General features: G+C 36.0%; 1 protein-coding gene across 5 annotated transcripts in view; it reads left to right on the forward strand.

The window, feature by feature from the left end:
* The window catches only part of NR2C2 (nuclear receptor subfamily 2 group C member 2), a 61,205-nt gene extending 40,773 nt beyond the window's left edge, over positions 1–20,432 (forward strand). For 3 of the 5 annotated variants that reach the window (XM_060688284.2, XM_060688286.2, XM_060688283.2), the window contains 6 exons: positions 413–590; positions 1,769–1,890; positions 13,205–13,344; positions 16,968–17,105; positions 18,485–18,590; positions 19,849–20,432. In XM_060688284.2, the coding sequence (XP_060544267.1) occupies positions 413–590; positions 1,769–1,890; positions 13,205–13,344; positions 16,968–17,105; positions 18,485–18,590; positions 19,849–20,023 (859 nt within the window). In that variant the 3' untranslated portion in view covers positions 20,024–20,432. Of the gene's footprint in view, positions 1–412; positions 591–1,768; positions 1,891–13,204; positions 13,345–14,018; positions 14,116–16,967; positions 17,106–18,484; positions 18,591–19,848 lie in introns of all 5 variants that reach the window. The other 2 variants (XR_015731679.1, XR_015731678.1) reach the window with 1 other exon arrangement.
* The last annotated feature ends 1,815 nt before the right edge of the window (positions 20,433–22,247 follow it).

Raw genomic sequence — 22,247 nt, forward strand, 5'->3', positions numbered from 1 at the left:
ATTCATTCTCATGTTAGACTTAAGAATCAAGATAGCTGATATTTCTTAACACGGTTGAATATTGAAAAGTAATTAAGAACAGTACAAAAACAGAGTGTTGATTGTATGCTGTGTAAAAAAATAATTACAAGGGTACATATAGTATTGCAATGTCAAAGAATCCTGTTCACATTTGAATCCATTCCATTTCATTATTTTACACTCCCATTTCATTTATTCACATCAAATAATCAGTAAAGTATGCCTGGAAACCCTGGCAATTTTCTTAGAGCTGCAAATAACTTTCTGTTTGGGGGTTGATGATGTTATTGATTGATGGACAAGATTTCAGTGGTTTTATTTTATTTCTCACTGATAAATGTAATATAAGAACATATATGATGTATATATGATACATTATTCTTATTTGCAGGGCATTTGATACTTTGGCTAAAGCACTTAATACTACAGATGGTGCCACGGCACAGAATCTAGCCGATGGGATGGATCCTGCAGGTGGTGGAAATATTCATGTCATCAGTAGGGATCAGTCCACTCCAATAATTGAAGTTGAAGGACCTCTTCTTACAGATACTCATGTGACATTTAAGGTCTGTCTCGCACTGATTTGTTTTGGCAGAGCTTATTATTAACTAATTCCTTGTAAAAATGAGTTCTCATAATGTATAAAATCAAATCACATTACATTCTTAACGTGCTGTTGAAACAGATCAGTGTTTACTCATTAAAAGGATCAAATATAACTACCAAATGCGACCATTCTGTAATTTTTTTGAAAAAAATGTTCGCTCTATAGTGCTGCATTTTAAACTTCTGATTTTGAACCATTATATTTAATTACAGGTAGTCTTTGACTTACAACCACAATTGAGCCCAAAAGTTATGTTGTTAAGCAACACATTTGTTAAGTGAATATTGCCCATTTTATAACCTTTCTTGCCACAGTTGTTAAGTGAATCCCTGCAGTTGTTAAGTTAGTAACACAGTTGTTAAATGAATCCGGCTTTCCCATTGACTTGTCATAGCAATAGCAATAGCGCTTAGACTTATATACCTCTTCATAGTGCTTTTACAGCCCTCTCTAAGCGGTTTACAGAGTCAGCATATTGCCACCAACAATCTGGGTCCTCATTTTACCAACCTTGGAAGGATGGAAGGCTGAATCAACCTTGAGCCGGTGAGATTTGAACTGCCGAACTGCAGCTAGCAGTCAGCTGAAGTAGCCTGCAGTGCTGCGGGCTACTTTAACCACTGCGCCACCTCGGCTCTTATTCAGGTCATGCTTGTCAAAAGGTGATCACATGACCTGGGACACTGCAACCGTCATAAATATGAGTCAGTTGCCAAGTGTCTGAATTTTGATCATGTGACTAGGTCGTAAGTGTGAAAAATGGCCATAACTCATGTTTTTCAGTGCCATTGTAACTTCAAATGGTCACTAAATAAACTGCTGTAAGTGAAGGATATCTGTTTTCCACATTATCGTTGTAAATTGTGACCCCTAACTACATTGAAGCACTGCAGTTATTTAAAATGCAAATAATTCTTTTTCAATAATACATGGTAAGGATTTTTTCAACTTCCATTTGAGTGAAAAACATTTTTTTTAATTATCAAAAATATTGATAAAACTATGTGAATGTTTAAAGAGATGTTCATTCATTATAAAAAGGATGTGTTTTTTTCTGGTTCTATATTATATTGATTAATATAGCAGTGATTTTAAAATATATATATTTGTAATAAACTTCATGTTGTTCTCTTGTAGTTAACCATGCCTAGCCCAATGCCAGAGTACCTGAATGTGCATTACATTTGTGAGTCTGCATCACGGTTACTTTTTCTTTCCATGCATTGGGCCAGGTCCATTCCTGCTTTTCAAGCACTAGGGTAAGAATGTGCTTTCTTTTTCCATTGATAAATACTGTATGTATTGAATGGAATCTCTAAAATAAAATATTTCATTTGTTGTACTAAAGCAAATGCTGTAAAGGTGGTCCTCGACTTCTGACCACAATTGACCCCAAAATTTTCACTGCTAAGCAAAGCAGTTGTTAAGTGAGTTGTGCCCATTTTATAATCTTTTTTGCCAGAGTTGTTAAGCGAATCATGTAGTCGATCATGAATCTGGCTTCGTCCATTGACTCTGCTTGTCAGAAGCTTCCAAACCCAGGACCCCGGGACACTGCAAACATCATAAATACATGCCGGTTACTAAGCACCTGAATTTTGATCACATAACTGTGGGGATGCTACAAGCGCCATAAGTGTGAAAACCGGTCATAAGTCACTTTTTTTCAGTGCCGTTGTAACTTCGAACAATCGTTAAACAAGTGGTTGTGACTTGAGGACTACCTGTATTGAAGCTGCATTGTCAAGCTTCACAATTTTAGTTGTACAACATATGAAAAGCTATAATGAGTTAGACTAGATACACTTTTTTGCAAATTTCATTTGGCTTTCAATAAAACACAAAGGAAAAATATTAAGCTCAAGTCAAAAAAAGAACAAGAATATACAGAAATTAAACATAAATTACCCATTAAATAGTTTTTCAAAGGAAAAATAAAATTATTTGGAAGTCAATTAACATTATAAAATATTACATAAATCTAGGTGTGCAATTTGAATAATTAAGAAGGATAATTGCAGAAACTAGATCCAAAAACAAAGTTCAGGGTGCCAATTACAAAACTGTTTGTGTATCTTTTGATGATATAAAAACTATAAAAAGTAATTCAGTTTGAAAACCTTTTAGCTTCATTCATAACATTCCCTTCAGAGATCTTCTCTGATAGTATTTCTTTTCTTAAACCTTTCAGAAGAAATAGCATGTTTACCCTACTTTAAAAATGTATATATCTGTCCACGTTCCAATTTTAAATTATTAATAAACACCATGATTGTGTTAATAACTGCATATACTTGTAGTTGCTGAGAGGTACTATGAATGTATTTTGGCTTGTAAATAGTGATCCCAAATTATATCGCATACCTTGAGCATGTTAGGACTAAAACTAGGTTTTGATAATGCTTCTGGTGTTGGCCAAATTGTGCCAAAAATATTTTGTTTGTGATCAGGGAATGTTGTAAAGACATATGAAAGGTAAGAATTTGTATTTTGGTATTAGTGGCCCATTCGACTTCACTGAATGGTGATAATGGAAGAACTAGGGATTAGTTTGGGGAAAATAATTTGTGATGTAAACTAATGTGAACAGGGGGAAAATTATTCAATTAAATGATATGAATGGGTGGATGGGATTCAGACGATAAAAGTAATAATTTAGTAGTATAAATAGATAATTTAGAAACCCTGGAATGATTGGGAATGATTGATAATTTAGAAAAAATGTTGTTTGTTTGAATACAGGTTTAAGCATATGCCTATTAAATGATGATTTATTTGATTGTTTATGATGAATGACTGGGAGAATTACTGAAAGACCCATGAGTAATGAGAGGCTCTGATGTGACACAGAACAGTTTTGGATACTGTCAAGAGTGGAGCTTTAAAAAGTAGACATAGAAGAAAAGGAAAAAAATGAAATACATTAATGACTATAGGACAACTGTAGGAAAAGATGTCCTGTATGAAAGAAAAAGTATTAAAAAGTAGTTTAACCTCACAATAGAAACTGTGGAAGATGGGTATAAGATATTGAAAGATATAACAGAGTTCCATAGAAGTGAGTAAAATTATGCTAACAGAAAGTATAGAAAAGGATTACAGATTACAGATTAACAGAGTTGGAAGGGACCTTGTAAATCATCTAGTCCAACCCCCCACCCATGCAGGAGACTCTACACCAGTGGTTCTCAACCTTCCTAATGCCACGACCCTTTAATACAGTTTCTCATGTTGTGGTGACCCCCAACCAGGGGTGGGTTCTAATTTTTTTTACTACCGGTTCTGTGGGTGTGGCTTATTTTGTGGGCGTGGCTTAGAGGTCATGTGACTGAGTGGCCGTGGCTAGCTGGTCATGTGACTGGGTGGCCATGGCTATGTGTATAGGGACTACTCAGAGGGCTGAAAAAAGTCATTTTTGACTGGTCCTCACACTTATGACCATCCTCACATTTATGCCTGTGCAGCATTCTTAACAACCATGTCACTCATTTCACTACTGCTTCTCTTCAACATGGTATAAGATAGGGCAAAAAACGTAAAATGTGAGGACAGTCGTAAGTTCGAGGACTGGTCAAAAGTGCGAGGACCAGTCAAAAATAACTTTTTCAGCCCTCTGAGTAGTCCATATGCATAAAAGGATACAGCAATAGAGAGGGATAAAGAAGGGAAGGGAAATTAGAGTAGGAGTGAAGGTAAGAGAGGGAGGAAGAGAGGAGGAGAAGGAGAAAGAAAGAGGAAGTAGGGAGAAGAAGAAGGGGGGAAGAGAAAGTAAGTAAGAAAGAAAAGACAGAGGTGGTAGGTTTGAGGAGAAAGATTGCTGTACAATAAAAAAGATGAAAGGGAAGAAAGCCAACCCCAAACAAATATTAAGATATTAAGATAAAGAATGAATTGTTAAACTTTAAAGAATAAAAGAGAACAAATAGCAATAAATAGCAATAATTAGAAACACACATACAAACATACAACGTATTTTCTTTGAACAGAGTATTTGGCCGGTTCACAAATTTAAACAGTTGTAGGAGGTTAGCACCCACCCCTTTCCTAGAAGAATGAAATATTTTGGGAAATATTAAAAAGGCAGAATATTATATTTTCCTGTATGAGAAATGGAGAAGCATATTTTACAGACAAAGCAACTCCCACCTTCCTGCCCCCCACCCTTTGTTAATGGGCCAGAGGCAGAAACTCAATCCTTTGTCAAAGGACATTTACAACACAATAGCAACAGAAACTAACACAATGGGCCTCATCAAGCCATGTGATCCTGTCCACCATTAAACCATCTTTCCAAGCAGTCTCCATGTTTCCAGTGTCTTTTTCCCTACTTGGAGCAGAACCCAGAAGGATATTTCTTCCAACACAGTATTTAGTCAATTAAATTTACAATTTCTATATTTCCTTTTTACCATATTTATGCCTCATCTATTTTTTTAAAAAACCAATATTACCCTTCATCCTCATCTCTAATCTTAATCAAATTCAATTTTTCCCTTCTATTCTATATTATACCCCTTCTATTTTTATATCCATCTTCACATTGGTTAATTATGTAATTATGTAATACAGTTGTTTAATACAAATTCAACATTTTAATATAAATCAATTAGTTACATAACTACCTTTTTTGTATATTAATCAATATGAACATGAATATTCCAATTATTTCCATGCAATCCAATTTCTTACAAATCAATTAATTATATTTACCAATAATAATAAACCAAATAATTTCCCCCATATATTCCTCCAAACCACAACTTAACCATTTCTGCTTTCAACACAATATGCAATTAATAGTATCTCAATTATTAGAATTCCCTAGTTAAATAGAGCTTTTTTTCTTCTGTGTTTTAAAATCTTGAACCTCCTCTTGCCCTAAATTTCCCATTGTTTGCAGTTTGCATCTACCTTTTTTGGTGAGGAAAAAGAAATCTCTCTGCCTCATTTTGTCACGTTACAGCCAAGACCCTGCTTACTTTCAACTTTGCTTTTTCAGCATAGCTAGGGGGAAAAAAATCTGCTCCAGGAATTTACCTCTTTGCAGCTAGCTAGCAACAGAGCCCTCCGCAAAACAGCTGAGAGTAGGGCGGGTCTTTGAAGCCCGGCAGCAAGAATTTAAAGTTTTTTTCCCCTCTAGCCATTAGCTGGGACTCCGGAGGCAGCAATAGATTGGGAGTGGGTGGGGTAAGTGAACGGCGACCGGGCGATCCAGCAGAGGCAGAGGGTGAGGGTGAGTGAAGGCATGGGGGGGGTGAGAGAGGGCTTTGGCGACCCCCGTGAAATGGCCGTTCGACCTCCAAAGGGGTCGCGACCCCCAGGTTGAGAACCGCTGCTCTACACCATTTCTGACAAATGGCAGTCTAATCTCTTCTTGAAAGCCTTCAATGATGAAGCTCCCACAGGCAAGCTGTTCCATTGGTTGATTGCTCTCATTGTCAGAAAATTTCTCCTTATTTCCAGGATAAATCTCTCCTTGTTCAGTTTCCATCCATTATTCCTTGTCTGGCCTACAGGTGCTTTGGAAAATAGCTTGACCCCTTCCTCTCTGTGGCAGCCCCTCAAATATTGGAACTCTACTGTCATGTCTCCCCCGGTCCTTCTCTTCATTAGACTAGCCCAGTTCCTGTAACAGTTCTTCATATGTTTTAGTCTCCAGTCCCCTAATCATCCTGGTTGCTCTTCTCTGCACTTTTTCTAGAGTCTCAACATCTTTTTTATAGTGTGGTGATCAAAACTGGATGCAGTACTCTTGGTGTGGTCTTACTAAGGCTTTATAGAGTGGTATTAGTACTTCACTTGATTTTGATTGTATCTCTCTGTTAATGCAATTTAGGATTGCATTGGCTTTTCTGGCTGATGCTGCACACCGCTGGCTCATATTTAGCTGGTTGTCCACTAAGACTCCAAGATCCCTCTCACAGTTACTGCTATTAACCCTGGTTTCACCCAGTCTATATTTGTATATTTATATTTTGGTTTTTCTTGCTTGGTTTTTTATATTTTGGTTTTACTTTTCTCTACATTGAATTTCATTTCATTAGATAGGGCCAGTATTCAAGTCTGTCAAAATCCATCTGGATCTTGAGCCTGTCTTCTAGGGTGTTAGCTATTCCTGCCAGCTTAGTATCATCTGCAAACTTGGTAAATTCCCCTTCTATTCCCTTATCTAAGTTGTTTATGAAAATATTGACAAATACTGGGCCTAAGACAGAACCCTGTGGTACATCACTGCTTACTTCCCTCCATGTAGACTTAGACCCATTAAAGACTACTCCTTGAGTACAGTTTGTCAGCCGGTTGTGAATCCATCTGGTGGTGATGCTATCTATCCCACTTTTTTCTAAGTAGGTTGTGGTCTACTTTGTCAAATTCCTTGCTGAAGTCTATTACATCCACAGTATTTTGCTGGTCTACTAATTTAGTCACTATGTTAAAGAATGAAATAAGATTGGTTTGGCATGATCTGTTTTTAACAAACCTGTGCTGACAGTTAATTATTACTTTACTTATTTCTAGATGTTGGCAGATCTGTTTGTTTTATTCCCGGGTATTGATATTAGGCTGATTGGTCTGAGGTTTCCTGGGTCTGTTTTTTTTTTCCCTCCCTTTTTTGAAGATGGGAACCACATCAGCTCTTATCCAGTCCTCTGGTAGTTCCCCAGTGCTCCAGGATTTTTGAAAGATGTGGTGCAGTGGTTCTGAGGTGATCTCTGCCAGCTCCTTTAGATCTCTGGGATGTAATCCGTCAGGTCCCGGTGATTTGTATTCATGAAGATCAGACAGTATTCTCTTACCTTTTTTTTTTTTTTTTTTTTTTTTTTTGCTTATTTTAATTTTTATTTCTAGTGTGTCTTTTACAGTTACGTTTTTGGTAGATTGGGCCAAAGATCAATGCAAAGAATGAGTTAAGCAGTTCTGCTTTCTCTCTGTTGCCTGTTACTTCCTTGCCGTCTTCTCTTTTAGTGGACCAACAGTTTCCTTGATTTTTTTCCCTTGTTATTTATATATTGGAAGAAACTTTTTTTTTATTATCTTTGACTTTAATTGCAAGTCTTTGTTCATTCTAAGCCTTTGCTTTCCTGACTTCATCTTTGCAGATTCTGGCTGTCTACTGATATTCTGCCTTAGTTATGTGTCCCTCTTTCCATTTTTTGTACTTGTCCTTTTTGTCTTTCAATTTGTCAGAGAGATCTTTGTGCAGCCATGCTGGTTTCTTCTTGGATTTCTTCTTTTTCTTTCTCAGTGGTATTATGTTGGTCTGGGCTTTTATGATTGTACTTTTTAGGGTTTCCCAAGATTCTTGAGTTGTTTTCCCTTTTAGGATTTTCATCCAAGGAAACTTTCCCAAATTCTCTCTGAGTTTATAAAAATCAGCTCTTTTAAAATCTAACACTCTGGGGTCATTATATTCTATTGCTTGTGTTTATGTTATGTTTAATTCTAGTGTGACATGGTCACTCTCACCCAAGGTTCCTGCAATTTCAACTCTCTCTATCGCTTCTTCTCTGTTTGTAAGAATTAAGTCCAGTATGGCTGTCCCTCTAGTTCCCTCCTCTACCTTTTGGACAACAAAGTTGTCAGCTACGTTGGTTAGAAACAGGGTGGATTTGATTTAAATCAAGTTGATTTAAATCACTAGTAAAAAGGCTTGATTTAAATCAACTCGATTTAAATCATAAATTTTTTTTTGAAAAAAAAGTTTTTATTTTATGATCAGACAAATATACAATATAGGCAATCATTCGATATAAACATTTATAAACCCAGCCTTCAACCCCCCCTTCCCACCCCCCCACCCCCCCACCCCCGACTTCCCAGAACAAAAACACGGTATAAATTTTACCAAACATACGCTAAAATATGCTAACTTAATGCAAGATTTAAAACTCCCTAGTCCCCTTAACTCCCCTTCTACAAATTATTCATCAGCCTCCCTTTTTTATAAACTCAAAATAACATATAATCCTTTAGCCCTAAGAGTTTTAAAAACATTAACAAACACTAATAGATCATTCAAACCCTAAAAATCTCGTAATACATCTGTAAAATATTCTTAGTTCATTTACTTAATCATTTTACTCTTCCTCCTACTTTTATTCTCAAAATTCAAATATTCTAAAAATCTTAATACAACAATAAGTAAACCTTAATTAATCATTAATTGAATTTCTATATTTTCTTAATTCATTTACTCAATCATTGTAATTAATCATTAATAAATCAATAGTTAGACCAGAAAAAGTTAATCTTCCATTCTTCCTATCTTTCTGTATTTTTTCCAGTCTTTCTTCCTCCCTCCTACTTTTATTTTGAGGAGGTTTTGAATTTTAACTTGAGGTTGATGTATCTTTAAAACTTGTCCCTTTCTTGGAACCATTTCCTCTGATTTAGAGCCCCCATATCGACTCTTCTTGCTTATATAATCAGCCAGTTCATAGAACGAAGAATTGACTCGATAAGATTTATCAGTTTGCAAAGAAAAGTCCAAAACCTTTGGTCAGTTTCTACTTCTTTCTGCTCCAAATTATATTTTTGAAAAGTTCTGTCAGTTAATTCCAAAAGGAAGAAAGTTTGAAGATTCTTGAGAGCCAGCCAGTTCCAGCTTCTCTGTTTTGGTCAAAATGTCTCCTGCATTGTCATTGTGTTTTCCTTCAAAAACATCCTCAATTGCTTTTATATCCTCCACCAGTTCTGTAAGTTTTTGTTCCATGATTGCTGTTTGGTTATTAATAATTGCAATTTGGTTATTCATGGCTTCCTTTATAAATTCTGTAAGTTCTCTAAAAAAATCCTCCTGGCTCTGTGAATCAATTCTCTGTATCATTTCTGACGCCATTAGAGAGCCTCCACCACTTTCAGGAACTCCTTGCTTGGAAGCCATATTATTATAAAAGAATTTTTCTTTTCACAGCCATAAAATCTCTTGAACAGCTTTCTCAAATTTATTTGTGATTTATCAAGCAAGATAGTCTTTTCTACACCCAGCTCTCAAATCCCAGCAACTTAAATCCAGTCTTTGAGCACAAATCTGTTAACAAGCACTTTCATTTCTAACTTTCATTTTTACGCCCACAACGAGGACGCCATTTCCACCTCCAGCTCAGAAAAATCAAGTAGAAACAAGGTATCCCAGGAGTTAAGCACAATACTTGCAAAAGCTTGTTCTCCTGCTTCCGTTCTGTCTGCTTTTGAATTCAATTAATCTCCTTTTTGACAGCAGAGTTGGTCGTGACGTCTGGCTCCATTTAAAACGGAGTCGCCTTGGATCCGGAGCTTCAGTGGGCTGAACAGGGAGCTCTCACCCTCCATGCCCCTGGAATTGTTCAGGGGCTTCCGGGGAGCTCTACCCTCGCCCACCAGCTCTCCTCTCCTTCTTCTCCTGAAGGAGAGGTTTTCAAGCCGTCTGACAGCTGATTAACACTGTCAGAACGGCTCCAATGGAATCGCGGGGCTGGCGGTCCGAAAAGACCGTCCGCGACGCCGACGGTGCCAACCAGAAGCCTCGTTAAATCATAATTTTTAAAGAGCAACTGTTATCTCTGCTACTCCTTTGACCCACTGTTGACTCACCGATAGTCCCAGTGTTGCAGAATATACAGCCTCATGCTACATAACTAAGCTCCATTTCATGCTGAATAAACTAAATTATTTATGTATCTTAAATAGAAAACTATCTTACGATAGATTTTTACCTCAAAAGTTTTTTATTAAAATAAATTCGATAAAAATAAAAAAAAAATCCGATTTAAATGAAAAAAATCTGATTTTTTTGATTTTTTAAAAAAAATCATTGATTTTTATCCACCGTGGTTAGAAATCTATTTGATTTCTCACTTGGTGCAGAATTAGTTTTCCAGTTGATATCACGGTAATTGAAGTCCCCCATTACTATTATAGTGTGTTTCATGCATATATTTGTTAGTTGGTTGGTTGGAAAAAACGACATCTATTTTTTCTGCTTGATTAGGTAGCCTGTTTGATTGGGATGCTTGAATATGATAAAGTAAGAGAGGCAGTAGGTGGCTGGAACATGCTGTAAGAAAACGATAGTTGTGAAAAAGAGGAGAAAGGAAAGGGATACCAAAAGGATATTGTACAATGTGTATAAATAGGAAAAGATTGTTGTTGAGACTTTAGTCAAAGATTACATTATAAAATTCAGCAAAATATAATGCACTTGTGAAAAATGCATCTATACCTGATAGATGCATGAAAAATGCATTTATACCTGATATTGGGAGCAAAAGGAATAGGGAGGATTAGTGTCATAAATGTTCTTAGAATGATGCTTGGCAGAATCCTGATTAAAAAAATATGAGAGATGACAGCAAAATTTGAGAAGTGCAGCTAGGTGAAAGTACATAGACAAACATTTGCTCTTCAACATTTCATTCAGGAATGTGTGAATGTGAGAAAGAAATAGATTGTTCTATTTCAGAGAAAAGGTATGATAAAGTATGTACTGTTGTATGCAGACAATATGTCGTTTTTTTCTATTCTTTCTGAAAGGGAAGATAAAGTATGTATCTACTTGTGTACTTGAATGTTTTTATGTATGAGAATGATTTATATGTAGCAATACAGTGACCTATTGTTTACTATATGCAGATTAGGATCAGTTTATAAAGATAATACTGTACCTTAATTTGCAGGCAGGCAGTTAATTCAAATCAGAAGTTATTAGTTTAATATTCGATGAGGCTGCTCTTCAGAATGTGGCTACTGCTTCACATATTCATAAATGCACACAATGTTATGTACCATAAAAATATTTTTAATAGGAAGGGGGAATATGCAGGATAAATTTCAGTTAGAATTGACAGTCCCAAGGGATGAAATAGGGAAGCTGAACATTGCACATTTCAGGTAATACATAAGATCTGATCTATACATTTCCAACATTTTGTGATAATGCATAATGGTTGTCCATATAGCAGCTATACTCCAATGTTGAAATGCAAAAAGTAAGGTTTATCTGCTAATTGCTTAGTCAGAACAAAATACCAAATTTTATTCTAAGTAACCAGCAGATAAACCTCATATTTTGCATTTTAATACTGGAGACGTTTTGCTTAAAACTTTCTTAATCAGAACAAAATAACGAATTGCTAACTGTACAGGTAGTCCTTGATTTGCAACCACATTTGGGATTGGGATTTTGGTCACTGATATGGTTGTTAAGAAAATCATCATATGACCAGATTTTTGACCATTTCTGTTGATAAGCAATAAGTGAATTCTGTGATCATGCAGATCGTTAAACAAATCCACCTTCCCCTGTTGAATTTGCTTGTTGAAAACCAGCTCCCCAAACCTGGGAAAATTGCAAATTGCAATTTTTTTTTTATTGTTTCCTAGGAAGCTTGGTATTCATACAAGTCTGCTATCAACAGGCCCATAGAGATAAACAACATTTGCACAACATTCAAAAGAGACTATAGGAACTTCTAACTCAGACAAACAACAGTAAACAACAACCTAACCAAGAAACTACCAAGGAGAAAACCCCCACCTACACTGACAGGGCAAGCTACTGTATATAAGCCGAGAGCAAACCCCACTCCCTTCTAGCCGTAAAGATGTTACATCTGCAACCAAACAACCAAGGTCAGAGAGCAGAAACGACTCCACAGTGTAGGATCTAATTTGAGACAACCCTTGAAATTGGTTCAAATCTGTTGGATTTGTTTTTTATTTTCCCCTACTGTATTCTCATTCATTGAGAAAATATCAAATATAGGCCAGAAATAAAATAGTGAAACTAGGTATTTCTGCTCAATTTTGGCTTTGGCCTCATCTGCATGTTTTGGTCCTGCCCATCATGCAACCCCCAATAGGTTGCCTTCAGGGATTGCAGCTCTTAACAGGAAGACAGAAAAAAGATGTTGTCTGTCCCTGGCAAATATTATGGATTAATCCAACTAATGCTGATAAGAATCATCACATGATTGGTTTAGCAATCTTTGGGACCTACAATGCATTCAGACTGAAAACAGTCTAGGTCTAGGAAATACAGTAGGAAAAAAGAATTAAGCTCAGTTAGCTTTATTGAGCAAGCAGGATTAGGGTCTTACTCTTTGTCCTTTGGTATCTATGGGGACATTTTGCTGCCACTTAAAGCTGAAGCCCTGAATATTTAGAATACTCTAAAACTCTATTGTTTTAGAGTACTGCAGTAATATTTTAGGTAATATCCTTCTTCCAGATGTTTAGTATTACAGTGTATTGAATCTTAAAAGTTGGGGGTCTTGGTTTAGTTTGTTGTTATTTATTAATTGTTTTCAATATTGTATAGCCCTTATCTCTTAATTTTGATACTTTGCTTTTTTTGTAATGTTCTTATAATTTAAAAAATGGACTAGCTAAAAGTTCATTATAAATAACATTTGGACCTCTGTCTGTTGGCAACTGTGTCACACGGTGATCTTTTCAGTGCTAAACATCAGAAAACATATGTCTCAATTCTCACAACATTCCAAATTTATTAGATTTTTGCAATCTTATCCCTGAAATTTTTATATTCAAAAAAAATATATCCTGAGCTTTACCATTTGTTTTTATAACTCGTAGGCAAGACTGTAATACAAGCCTTGTGCGTGCCTGTTGGAATGAGCTCTTTACTCTAGGCCTAGCCCAGTGTGCACAGGTGATGAGCTTGTCAACTATCTTAGCAGCAATTGTCAACCATTTGCAGAACAGCATACAGGAAGGTATGTATTATTTTTAAAGGCTCTAATTGTTATAAATTCAAGGATTTATAATTGTATGTATCACTGGTACATACATTTTTTCTATGTTAATAGGGCAAAAGTGGTGTCCACTTTTAATTCCCCTTGTAATGTTGCATTTCCTTCTTTGAGTATACATATATTGAGATTAGTTTATTAGTTCAATTTATATACCGCCTTTCTCTGGAGACTCAGGGCGGCTTCCTGAGGCCTTTCTTTGAAGTTGACATTCTTGGCAGAGGGATGAGCAAATATATTATATTAGAATATAATAGAAGAATAATTTACTAAATTGTATGCCTCCCAGTGATTTTGGGAAGCTCACAATAAACAAAGAAATTTCAGTAAAATCAATAAAGCATGGCAAGTGTGACAGACCAAATGGCATGAAGCGAAGGGTTTCTCTTTATTCTCATCTCATCTCATATCAGGGATTAGGATATTACATATTTTTCATGACTAATAAAAATCCTGCATGCTAAAACTGTAATGCTATATTATTATTTAACTGCAATGTATCATTTTTTTCTCTTATAAAAAAAATATGGTGGGGTCTATTTCTGGCTAATGTACTTTGTTGTTTTAGGTTTAGAAGAACAAAAATAGCAGTTAATTTGATTTAATTTGTTAAATCCTTTCAAACTTAATTATAATAGACAGGTTCCACCCCCCCAGCCAGGCCCTCAAAAACAACACTACTGATGTAGTTCCTCTGGTCAAGGAAAGAGCAGGATATTCAGATGCCATGGAGAGGTAGGTGCCCTACGTTTGATTAAATGTAGGGCTCTTAAGATTTTCCATCATCCAAAGCTGAAGGGTATTCGAAGCAGATTTGTAAATGGAAACAAAAAATAGTAGAACTATTATCTTTATTGAAAATAGAGAGAAGCTGTTTGATCTAATTGTGGTGTAGTCAGTTTTATTTTAATGATAGCTTTATATCAGCAGGAGTAGAATACAATAATTAAAATAGTAGTTCTCTTGCCTTTAGTAGAAATTAAAGTCTGATAAAATAAGCAGTGTTGTTATTACTACTTCCTAATTAAGAAAAATGAATGTTTTACATCCTGCTGTTTGCAGAATACTTAATTTGTAAACAATAGTGGTTTCTAAAATACAGTGGCTGAAAAGACATGCAGAATAATAAGGCAGAGGTAAAATATTTTAAACATAAGTTTAGAGAGTAGCTTTTTCAGTCCCAGAAGCTACATATATGCCAGATAGGCCCACTGCCACAAATGTTCTGTCTCTTTCTCCCTTATTGATGTGCACCATCATGTATCACAGAATCAAAGAAGACAGGAAAATACTTTATCTTCATCTTTCCTCCCTGCAATATTCCTAGAGGTGTCTGTTTTTATTTTGCTTTGGAGTATAGAACTATTGATTATCTTCCACTTTGGGAGGAAAATAGATAGGATTTTCAGAGGTTCCATGAAAATGTTAAAATATATTTGAAGACTGGATTGGCCACATAGGACATATGGAAATACAACTATCACAGAACAGAAGAACAAGATAAAAACATTTCATAGTGAGATCTTTCTATAGGATTTCAGTATTAATCTGTTTTATAATAGAGAAATATCAAAGCTCTTAAATTTATACAAATTAAGTTTTACTTAACTTTTAAAAAAGAATTGAAAGGGCAATTTCTCAGCAATGGAGTGAAGCACACACACACACACACACACACACACACACACACACACACAAGAATAAATCTGTTTTCTGGATGAAAAGATCAAAATTAGAAGAATTAAGGCCTTCCTGAGTAATTCTTGTTCACTTTTCCTGTGCTGTGAATGTTGGCTGAATATAATTCCCATGCCAGTTCAAGAGGACAGATAGTTTATTGTCATTGTCATTGTCAGATCTGCCTTGTCTCTTAGGTAAGAGACATAACAACTTGCTTCTTGCTTTATAGAAATCTAATTTTCCTCTGAGTTGTCTCAATGATTTCAGTACCATCCTGCACATCTTGTGATGACCCGGGGCGTGGCATGAAAGCAACACAACCAGAGAACTGGTCTAACTCTCCTTTATTGCTCCAACTGTGCCCCCAAACATTGCCACATTCACTACAAGTCCTGGAGCAAAGCTCTCACATGCACCTTCAGAAGTCTCTGGCTGCAAGTAGTTCAGTAAACCAGGTTAACCAAACAGCAATCAGGCCAGAAGTTCAATAAGCCAGGTTAATCAAACAGCAACCAGGGCCAGCAGTCCAATAAGCCAGGTTAGCTAAACAGTAACCAGAGCAAGAAGTTCAACAAAGCAGGCAAACTGGCAAGCCCCACAAGACAGAGTACAGCAATCTCCAGGTTTTGGCAAGTGCACACGAGGCTCCACAGATTCAACGCTTGTTCCTGACAAATGCCCCTCTCACTGGCACCTCCTTACATCTCAATCCCCAGGTGTGCCTTGTGAAAGGAGACAGGGCACTCTCCTCCCTCGTAGCCAGCTCAATCTGCATTGATCTCGCCGTCTCTCTTCCCTCCTTGCTCTCGGATCAGGAGGGGGTTGTCCTTGCTCTTCTTCTGAGCTCTACCCTGTCTGCAGGCCTTACTAATTCAGAAAAGCCTTGACTCTGCCCTTCCCCAGTTTCCTCCAAGGCCAGCCTAGCAGGCAACTCCATCTCTGTCAGTTCTTCTTCCAGCTCATCTTCCCCTGAAGATTCAGACTCCAATGGGGGAATGACACATCTTTTCTGAGCAAGCAGACAGCACCATCTGTAGTGCTTCAGAAAGAAAGTTAGTACCTGTGACATTATATTTACACACACCCATACACTATAAGGTCAGTGTAGAAAATGCTCCAAATTCCTTGTACAATCTTTACTAATTTGGACTGAAACACTTTTACTAATGTCTTTTTAGAGAACACTTAGAGAAGGATGCTTTGGCAAGTATTCCAACTTTATTCCTTACTAAATATTGATGAGCTTGGCCTTCAAGGCCTAGTTTGAATTAATATAGCAGATTTATTGAATGTTGTTTTTAGACATCAGTTTCTTGCCTTCTCCAGTCCCTTGTTCACTGAAATTGAAAAACTGATTTGACCCATAAAGAATATGTAGGATCAGCTGTGTCCATCTTAATCAGTCAAACCCAGATGTTTGAAAGTTCTCTGTCTCTAAGGGCAATGAAATTATTTCAGCAGCACTGTGCTTTCCACAAAAGGGTTAATTCTTTCTAGCCTGCTCAATTCTTCTCTGACTAAAAAATATCTCATGGAAATTTCAACTTCTCCTATTTGATCATTATTAGACCCTGTATCTTTCTCTACAGCTTTTGGTTTACTTTCAGTTTTATTTCTATATCAGCTCCTTTCTTTTACCCTTGTCTACTGCTTGATTTTTCTTCATTGTCTGCATTCTTAACAAAAGGGTAAGTCTCTGCTTCTGCTTTGTTCACTGCAATTGAGAATTATAAGAATATGTAATTCAAATTACGGAGCAGAAAGAGGTGTTAAGATGCTAATTCCATTTGAAAAAGCAAGATTTTTTCTCAAATTCCATAAAGGAAATGTAATATATGAAACTGCTATCTAAATGATTATGTCCTGAAGAAGTTTTTATTTTGAGAATATATAATGTTTACTTCTAGATAAACTTTCTGGAGATCGAATAAAACAAGTGATGGAGCACATTTGGAAACTCCAGGAGTTTTGTAACAGTATGGCTAAACTTGATATTGATGGATATGAATATGCTTATCTTAAAGCTATAGTCCTCTTTAGTCCTGGTAAGCATTTAATAATGATTTTATTTCAGTATGCGTCTTTAATGCTGTTTAGATGCTTTAATACTCTGACACTAGCTAAAACAGTAAAGAAATTGGCAGCACATTTTCTAATACATTTAATTTAGGATTAAAATGTTTACTTTGACCTTTTAAGTCTTCATTTCACTGAGACTTACTGCTTAAATATGATACTTAAATTTGATATATTAGTGAAACACTTTATTAAGAGTCATATTTCCTTTTATTTTTCTTTAAATGATTTGGCAAGCAGCTTCTGTGGTTAGAGCAAAATATGGAAGACCTGTGAATAATATTTTCTAATTGCAGTCCCAAATAGAATATCATAATAAAGAGGATTGTAGTAGATGACCAGGCTGAAACTGAGGGAGGGGTCAAATGCATCATCAGTCTCAAGTCCCTTTGTGCCCACAAGAGACCTAACTGCCAATTTCCTATCATTAGTAGTTCAGATTTTTGAAGAAAGCTTAAGCTTGCACAAAACCCTTATATACGTTTGAACTGCCTGAGTTTCCTGATTTCTGCACTTGACATGGATATAATTTTCAGGTTCCTACATTTATCTTCCTGTGCTAAAGAACCATCTGAAAGTTATATTAGTTGGCCCCATTATTGATTTCAGCCTATCTGGGATTTAGAGGCACTATAAGACTATTTATGTTTTGCCTGTCAAAGAATAGTCAACATAACCATAAACTGTTCCAAAGTGGCTTAAAAGATTCTTTGTCTTAACTTTTTAAAATAAAACAATCACTCTCAAATGGTGGGAAAAGCAAAGGTCTACTACTGAAGAACTACTTTCCAATAAGCAGTGAGAAATCCAAAGGTAAATAGGATTCCCTAGCCCCCATAACTTATCAACATGACAATTAATTATTAAAACAGATAAGTCTCAAAAACACACAAATGTTTTCTGTAAATCTGGCTCAAGGTATAGATTTTCTTGATGAGTTATACATGATTTGTATTGTAGAACCACAAACTAGCATTTAAATGTTTCTATATTCTTAAATAGATTAAAAAACTTTCTTAATAAGTTGTAATTGAGCTACTATATACTGTAATAGATAATTACACTAAAATTGTTTTCTTTGAGGAATGATAATATATGGTCAGCAGGAGTGGATCCTGAAGGATTGAAATGATCTCCTGCTAGTTACCAAATGTTGTAATTTCTGATTTGTGTATTTTTTGCCTAGACCATATGTGCTAGCTAGAAAACAAAACAGAATTATTGGTAGAAGATGGTATATATTATCTTTGGAAATTTTGGAATAAAGTGTTTTTTTTTTTAATTTACTACGGTATATTTTTCAGTAAAAGTAAACAAACAATTAAATAATGTATTTAATTTTTAATAGATCACCCTGGTCTTACAAGTTCCAGCCAAATCGAGAAATTCCAGGAGAAAGCTCAAATGGAGTTGCAAGACTATATTCAAAAAACTTATCCAGAAGATACTTACAGGTATTGTAATATTATGTGGTTGTTTGTTTAATTCTAAAGATTTTTGTTTCTTTGTTTAGTTCTAAAGGTTTTGTTTACTTGCTTTCATGTGATCTTTGTTTTCAGTTCCTAGATAATTTTTGAAATAGACTTCCATTGGATTGAACTATAAATAATACATTTACTTTCAGTCAAAAAACAATGACAGGTCAAAGTGTTTAACATTATATACCATTTTTATGTTATTGAGTTATTGAACAAACTTTACTATTCAGAAGTGAGTTTCATTAAATTCAATGAAAATAATTTCAAAGTATGTATATATAGTATATATTTGAGTTGGGACCTGTCAGTTTAATTTCAGGATGTTAACATTTACAGATGCTACCACTTGAGCCTTGCTTTCCTCCATAGTAGAAAAGGTAAAAATAGTTCTCAGTTTATGACCATCCTTTTAATGATAGTTTAGTTATGATAGCCTTAGAAAAAGTGTCTTACAATCTGTACTCATACTTACAACTATTATAACAGCCATGCAGTCATATGATCACAAGCACTAGGTGCTTGATAATTGGCTTACATTTATGACCAGCTGCAGTAAGCAGTGATCCTGTGATCATAATTTACTACCTTTTTTTGTCAATTTCTAGCAAAATACCCCCATTGGGGGAGCTGAGTTTATTTAACCATAGTAATTTACTATCATAAAAATTGTCGTGAAATCATATCCATCTCAGCTTGCCACCACAACAACCTATGATGGAAATTCTGGTCCCAAGTTGAGGACTTTTTGTACATAATTAATCAACTTAATATATTATTCCTTTTAGTGTTAAATAGAGGGTCCTACGGCACATTAGGTCATCCTTTAAGAGTAAAGTAGTGCAATCTGATGTGCCAAAACGTACATTAAATTTCAGGATGAGCATTTTTTTTTTACCCCAATGCCGGTGTGGTGGTTAAGGCATCAGGCTAAAATCTGGGAGATTGAATTCTAGTCCTGCTCTAGGCACAAAGCTGCCTTGGGCCACTTTCTCTTAGCCCCAGGAAGAAGGCAATGGCAAACTGTTTTGGAAAAACCTTGCCAAGAAAACTGCAGGCAGTCTCCAAGAATCAGACACCATTGAATGAAATAAGAAAATGTATAACAGAATTAGAAAAATAATTGCAGGGGCAAATACATTTCAGCAATAAATCAATGTTTACTTACCTAAACAGGCAGCACGTACTGGTAAATTGAGTTACATTTTTACATGTACCACTGACTTTCTTATTTCAGGCTAGCTCGAGTTCTAGTTCGCTTGCCAGCTCTTAGACTGATGAGTTCCAGCATTACGGAAGAACTCTTTTTTACTGGCCTCATTGGAAATGTTCCAATTGACAGCATCATCCCCTACATCCTGAAAATGGAATCAGCAGAGTACAATGGTCAAATAACAGGATCGTCTTCTTAGAAGGAATCAGCTTATCCTGGTGGACCTGAATACTAATTTACTGATTCCTTGGGATAAGGTGTATAAAATGTTTTCAACACTTTTCATTTTCTTGTTAAAAATTCTTTTATTCAAAAGCAAGGTTAAAAAAAAACCTACAGTACTTTTTTCTAGGACCTGTTTCTGCAAGAACAAATATTTGAATTTCTTTTCCTGAAAGGCTACAGTGAATTGATAAATATATATTTAATATGCCTTTTTATTTAAGCATTATCAATGAGTACACTATAGCTTCTCTTATGACAGAATGCACATTAAAAAGAAGTATATTCAGAACTTTAGCTTGGATTCAAAAGGTTCCAAGATGTCTTCTGCAAAGAGACTTCCCTTCCCCCAGTCTCAGCCCTTGTTCTCTCCCCCTCTCCCAAAATGAAATGCCACTCCAGGACAGCATGAACCATAGCATACTAGCCTGTTGGAGAAAAAAAAATGTTTACAAGATTCTTTTGAGCAAACAGGGCTTTGCTGGAAATGTACTTTGAATTCAATCTATATTGTGTGCATACATGTTCACTCACATACATGCAGATAATTTAAAGTTAGCAAGATATAGAATGGTCAGCACTTCCAAAGAATGTTTTATGAAAGTAAGACATTACCTTCATAATCCTGCTTCCTTGAATAGGGTAAATGAATAGCATTTTAATTACAGATGTATACTAATGATTTCTATGAAAACTTACAGCCATGGCAGACAATCATTTATGCTACAAAATTTTTAATTGCATTTGTTTATTAATAACATTATTCTTTTAAGGATGTTTGAATTAAATTCTGCTAAATGAATAGAAATGTTTATAGCATAGAAAAAGCATAATGTTTATGGCTCAACTGTAAACTTGATAGACTATAGAAGTTATTTACACCGAAAAATAGCACACTACTTATAGTGAAGCACTTCTGAGAATTTTAAGATGCTTTATGCTTGTTTGCCAATAGGTTTAAAAAAAAAAAAAAACCTGGGACACATCCATCAGTTTAAGTAAGACCCACATGCCTTTTATGGATAGATCAACTTAAAAAACAAATTTCATACTCATTCCTTCTGAGAATCACTCATTCCTTCTGACTGACTTTGGCACAGTTCTGAGATCACTAAATTAGTGCGGAATCTATTGATTACTGAGATGTTGCTTCTCTGGCAAAAGAGTCCTATAATCAGTTTGGAGCACTCCAATAACAAAGTGGTTCAACGTTCTTAATGATCTGCCAAAGCAATCTTAGAAAGGTGGGATGAAAGCAAGAAGGAGCTGTAATAGCAGCAGTGAAAGAGAATACACATAGACCAGGGGTGTCAAATTCAAGGCCCGGGGGCCGGATCCGGTCCGCAGGGTGCTTAGATCTGGCCCGGGGGGCTGCCCTGGAAATAGCGAAGGACCGGCCTTGATCTCTCTACCAGCAAAAAGGGAGCGTGGGAAGGCTGTGTGCGGCCCTCCCAAGCTTCGTTTTCACTGGCAGAGGGTTGCAGGAGACCATCGCAGCCAAAAACGGAGCTCGCAAGGGCCGCTCTATTTTTGCTGGCAGAGGGTTGCAGGAGGCCATTGCAGCCGAAATGGAACTTGGGAGCCCACTTTTGCTGGCACAGCGCTCGGGCCACCACAGGCGCCTCCGACATGAGTGACATCGAGCCCCCCAACCCTGATGCGGCCCTCAATGAAATCGAGTTTGACACCTCTGACATAGACTAACTTCTTTTGGTATGTGTTTGGTGATGTGGCAGAGGGTTTGGCTAGAACAGATCCTGGGTTCTGCCTAGCCTGGTCATCAGAGAATGGTATGACATCATAGCAGGGAAGCTTCTTATAGTCCCTGCAATAGTATTCCATGGGACCATAAAGTTGTATTCTAAGAATTCAGATTCTGATTCATTCATTTTCTCAGTCTGCAATACGTTCTGAAATATATGCCATAATTTCTATAGAAATGATGTCCATAGTATAGAAAAAAGAATAGCCATGTATTTATTTGTATTATGTTGTATCTGTTTTCCCAATATTGCATATGTTCTGGAATTATTCAGAATCTGATAAGAAACCACCTGGAGTCACGGTACTAAAAATGCTATGTACAATGATCTGTCAAAATATTAAGGCTGGCCAATTCTACTCATACCCAGTACTGCTTTTAGATTTCATATTATATTGCACAATATTTTCAAATCATAGTTATAATTTTTATTTCATAC

Source organism: Pantherophis guttatus, chromosome 2, assembly GCF_059756535.1.
Source record: "Pantherophis guttatus breed Tessera chromosome 2, ASM5975653v1, whole genome shotgun sequence".
NCBI lineage: Eukaryota > Metazoa > Chordata > Lepidosauria > Squamata > Colubridae > Pantherophis > Pantherophis guttatus.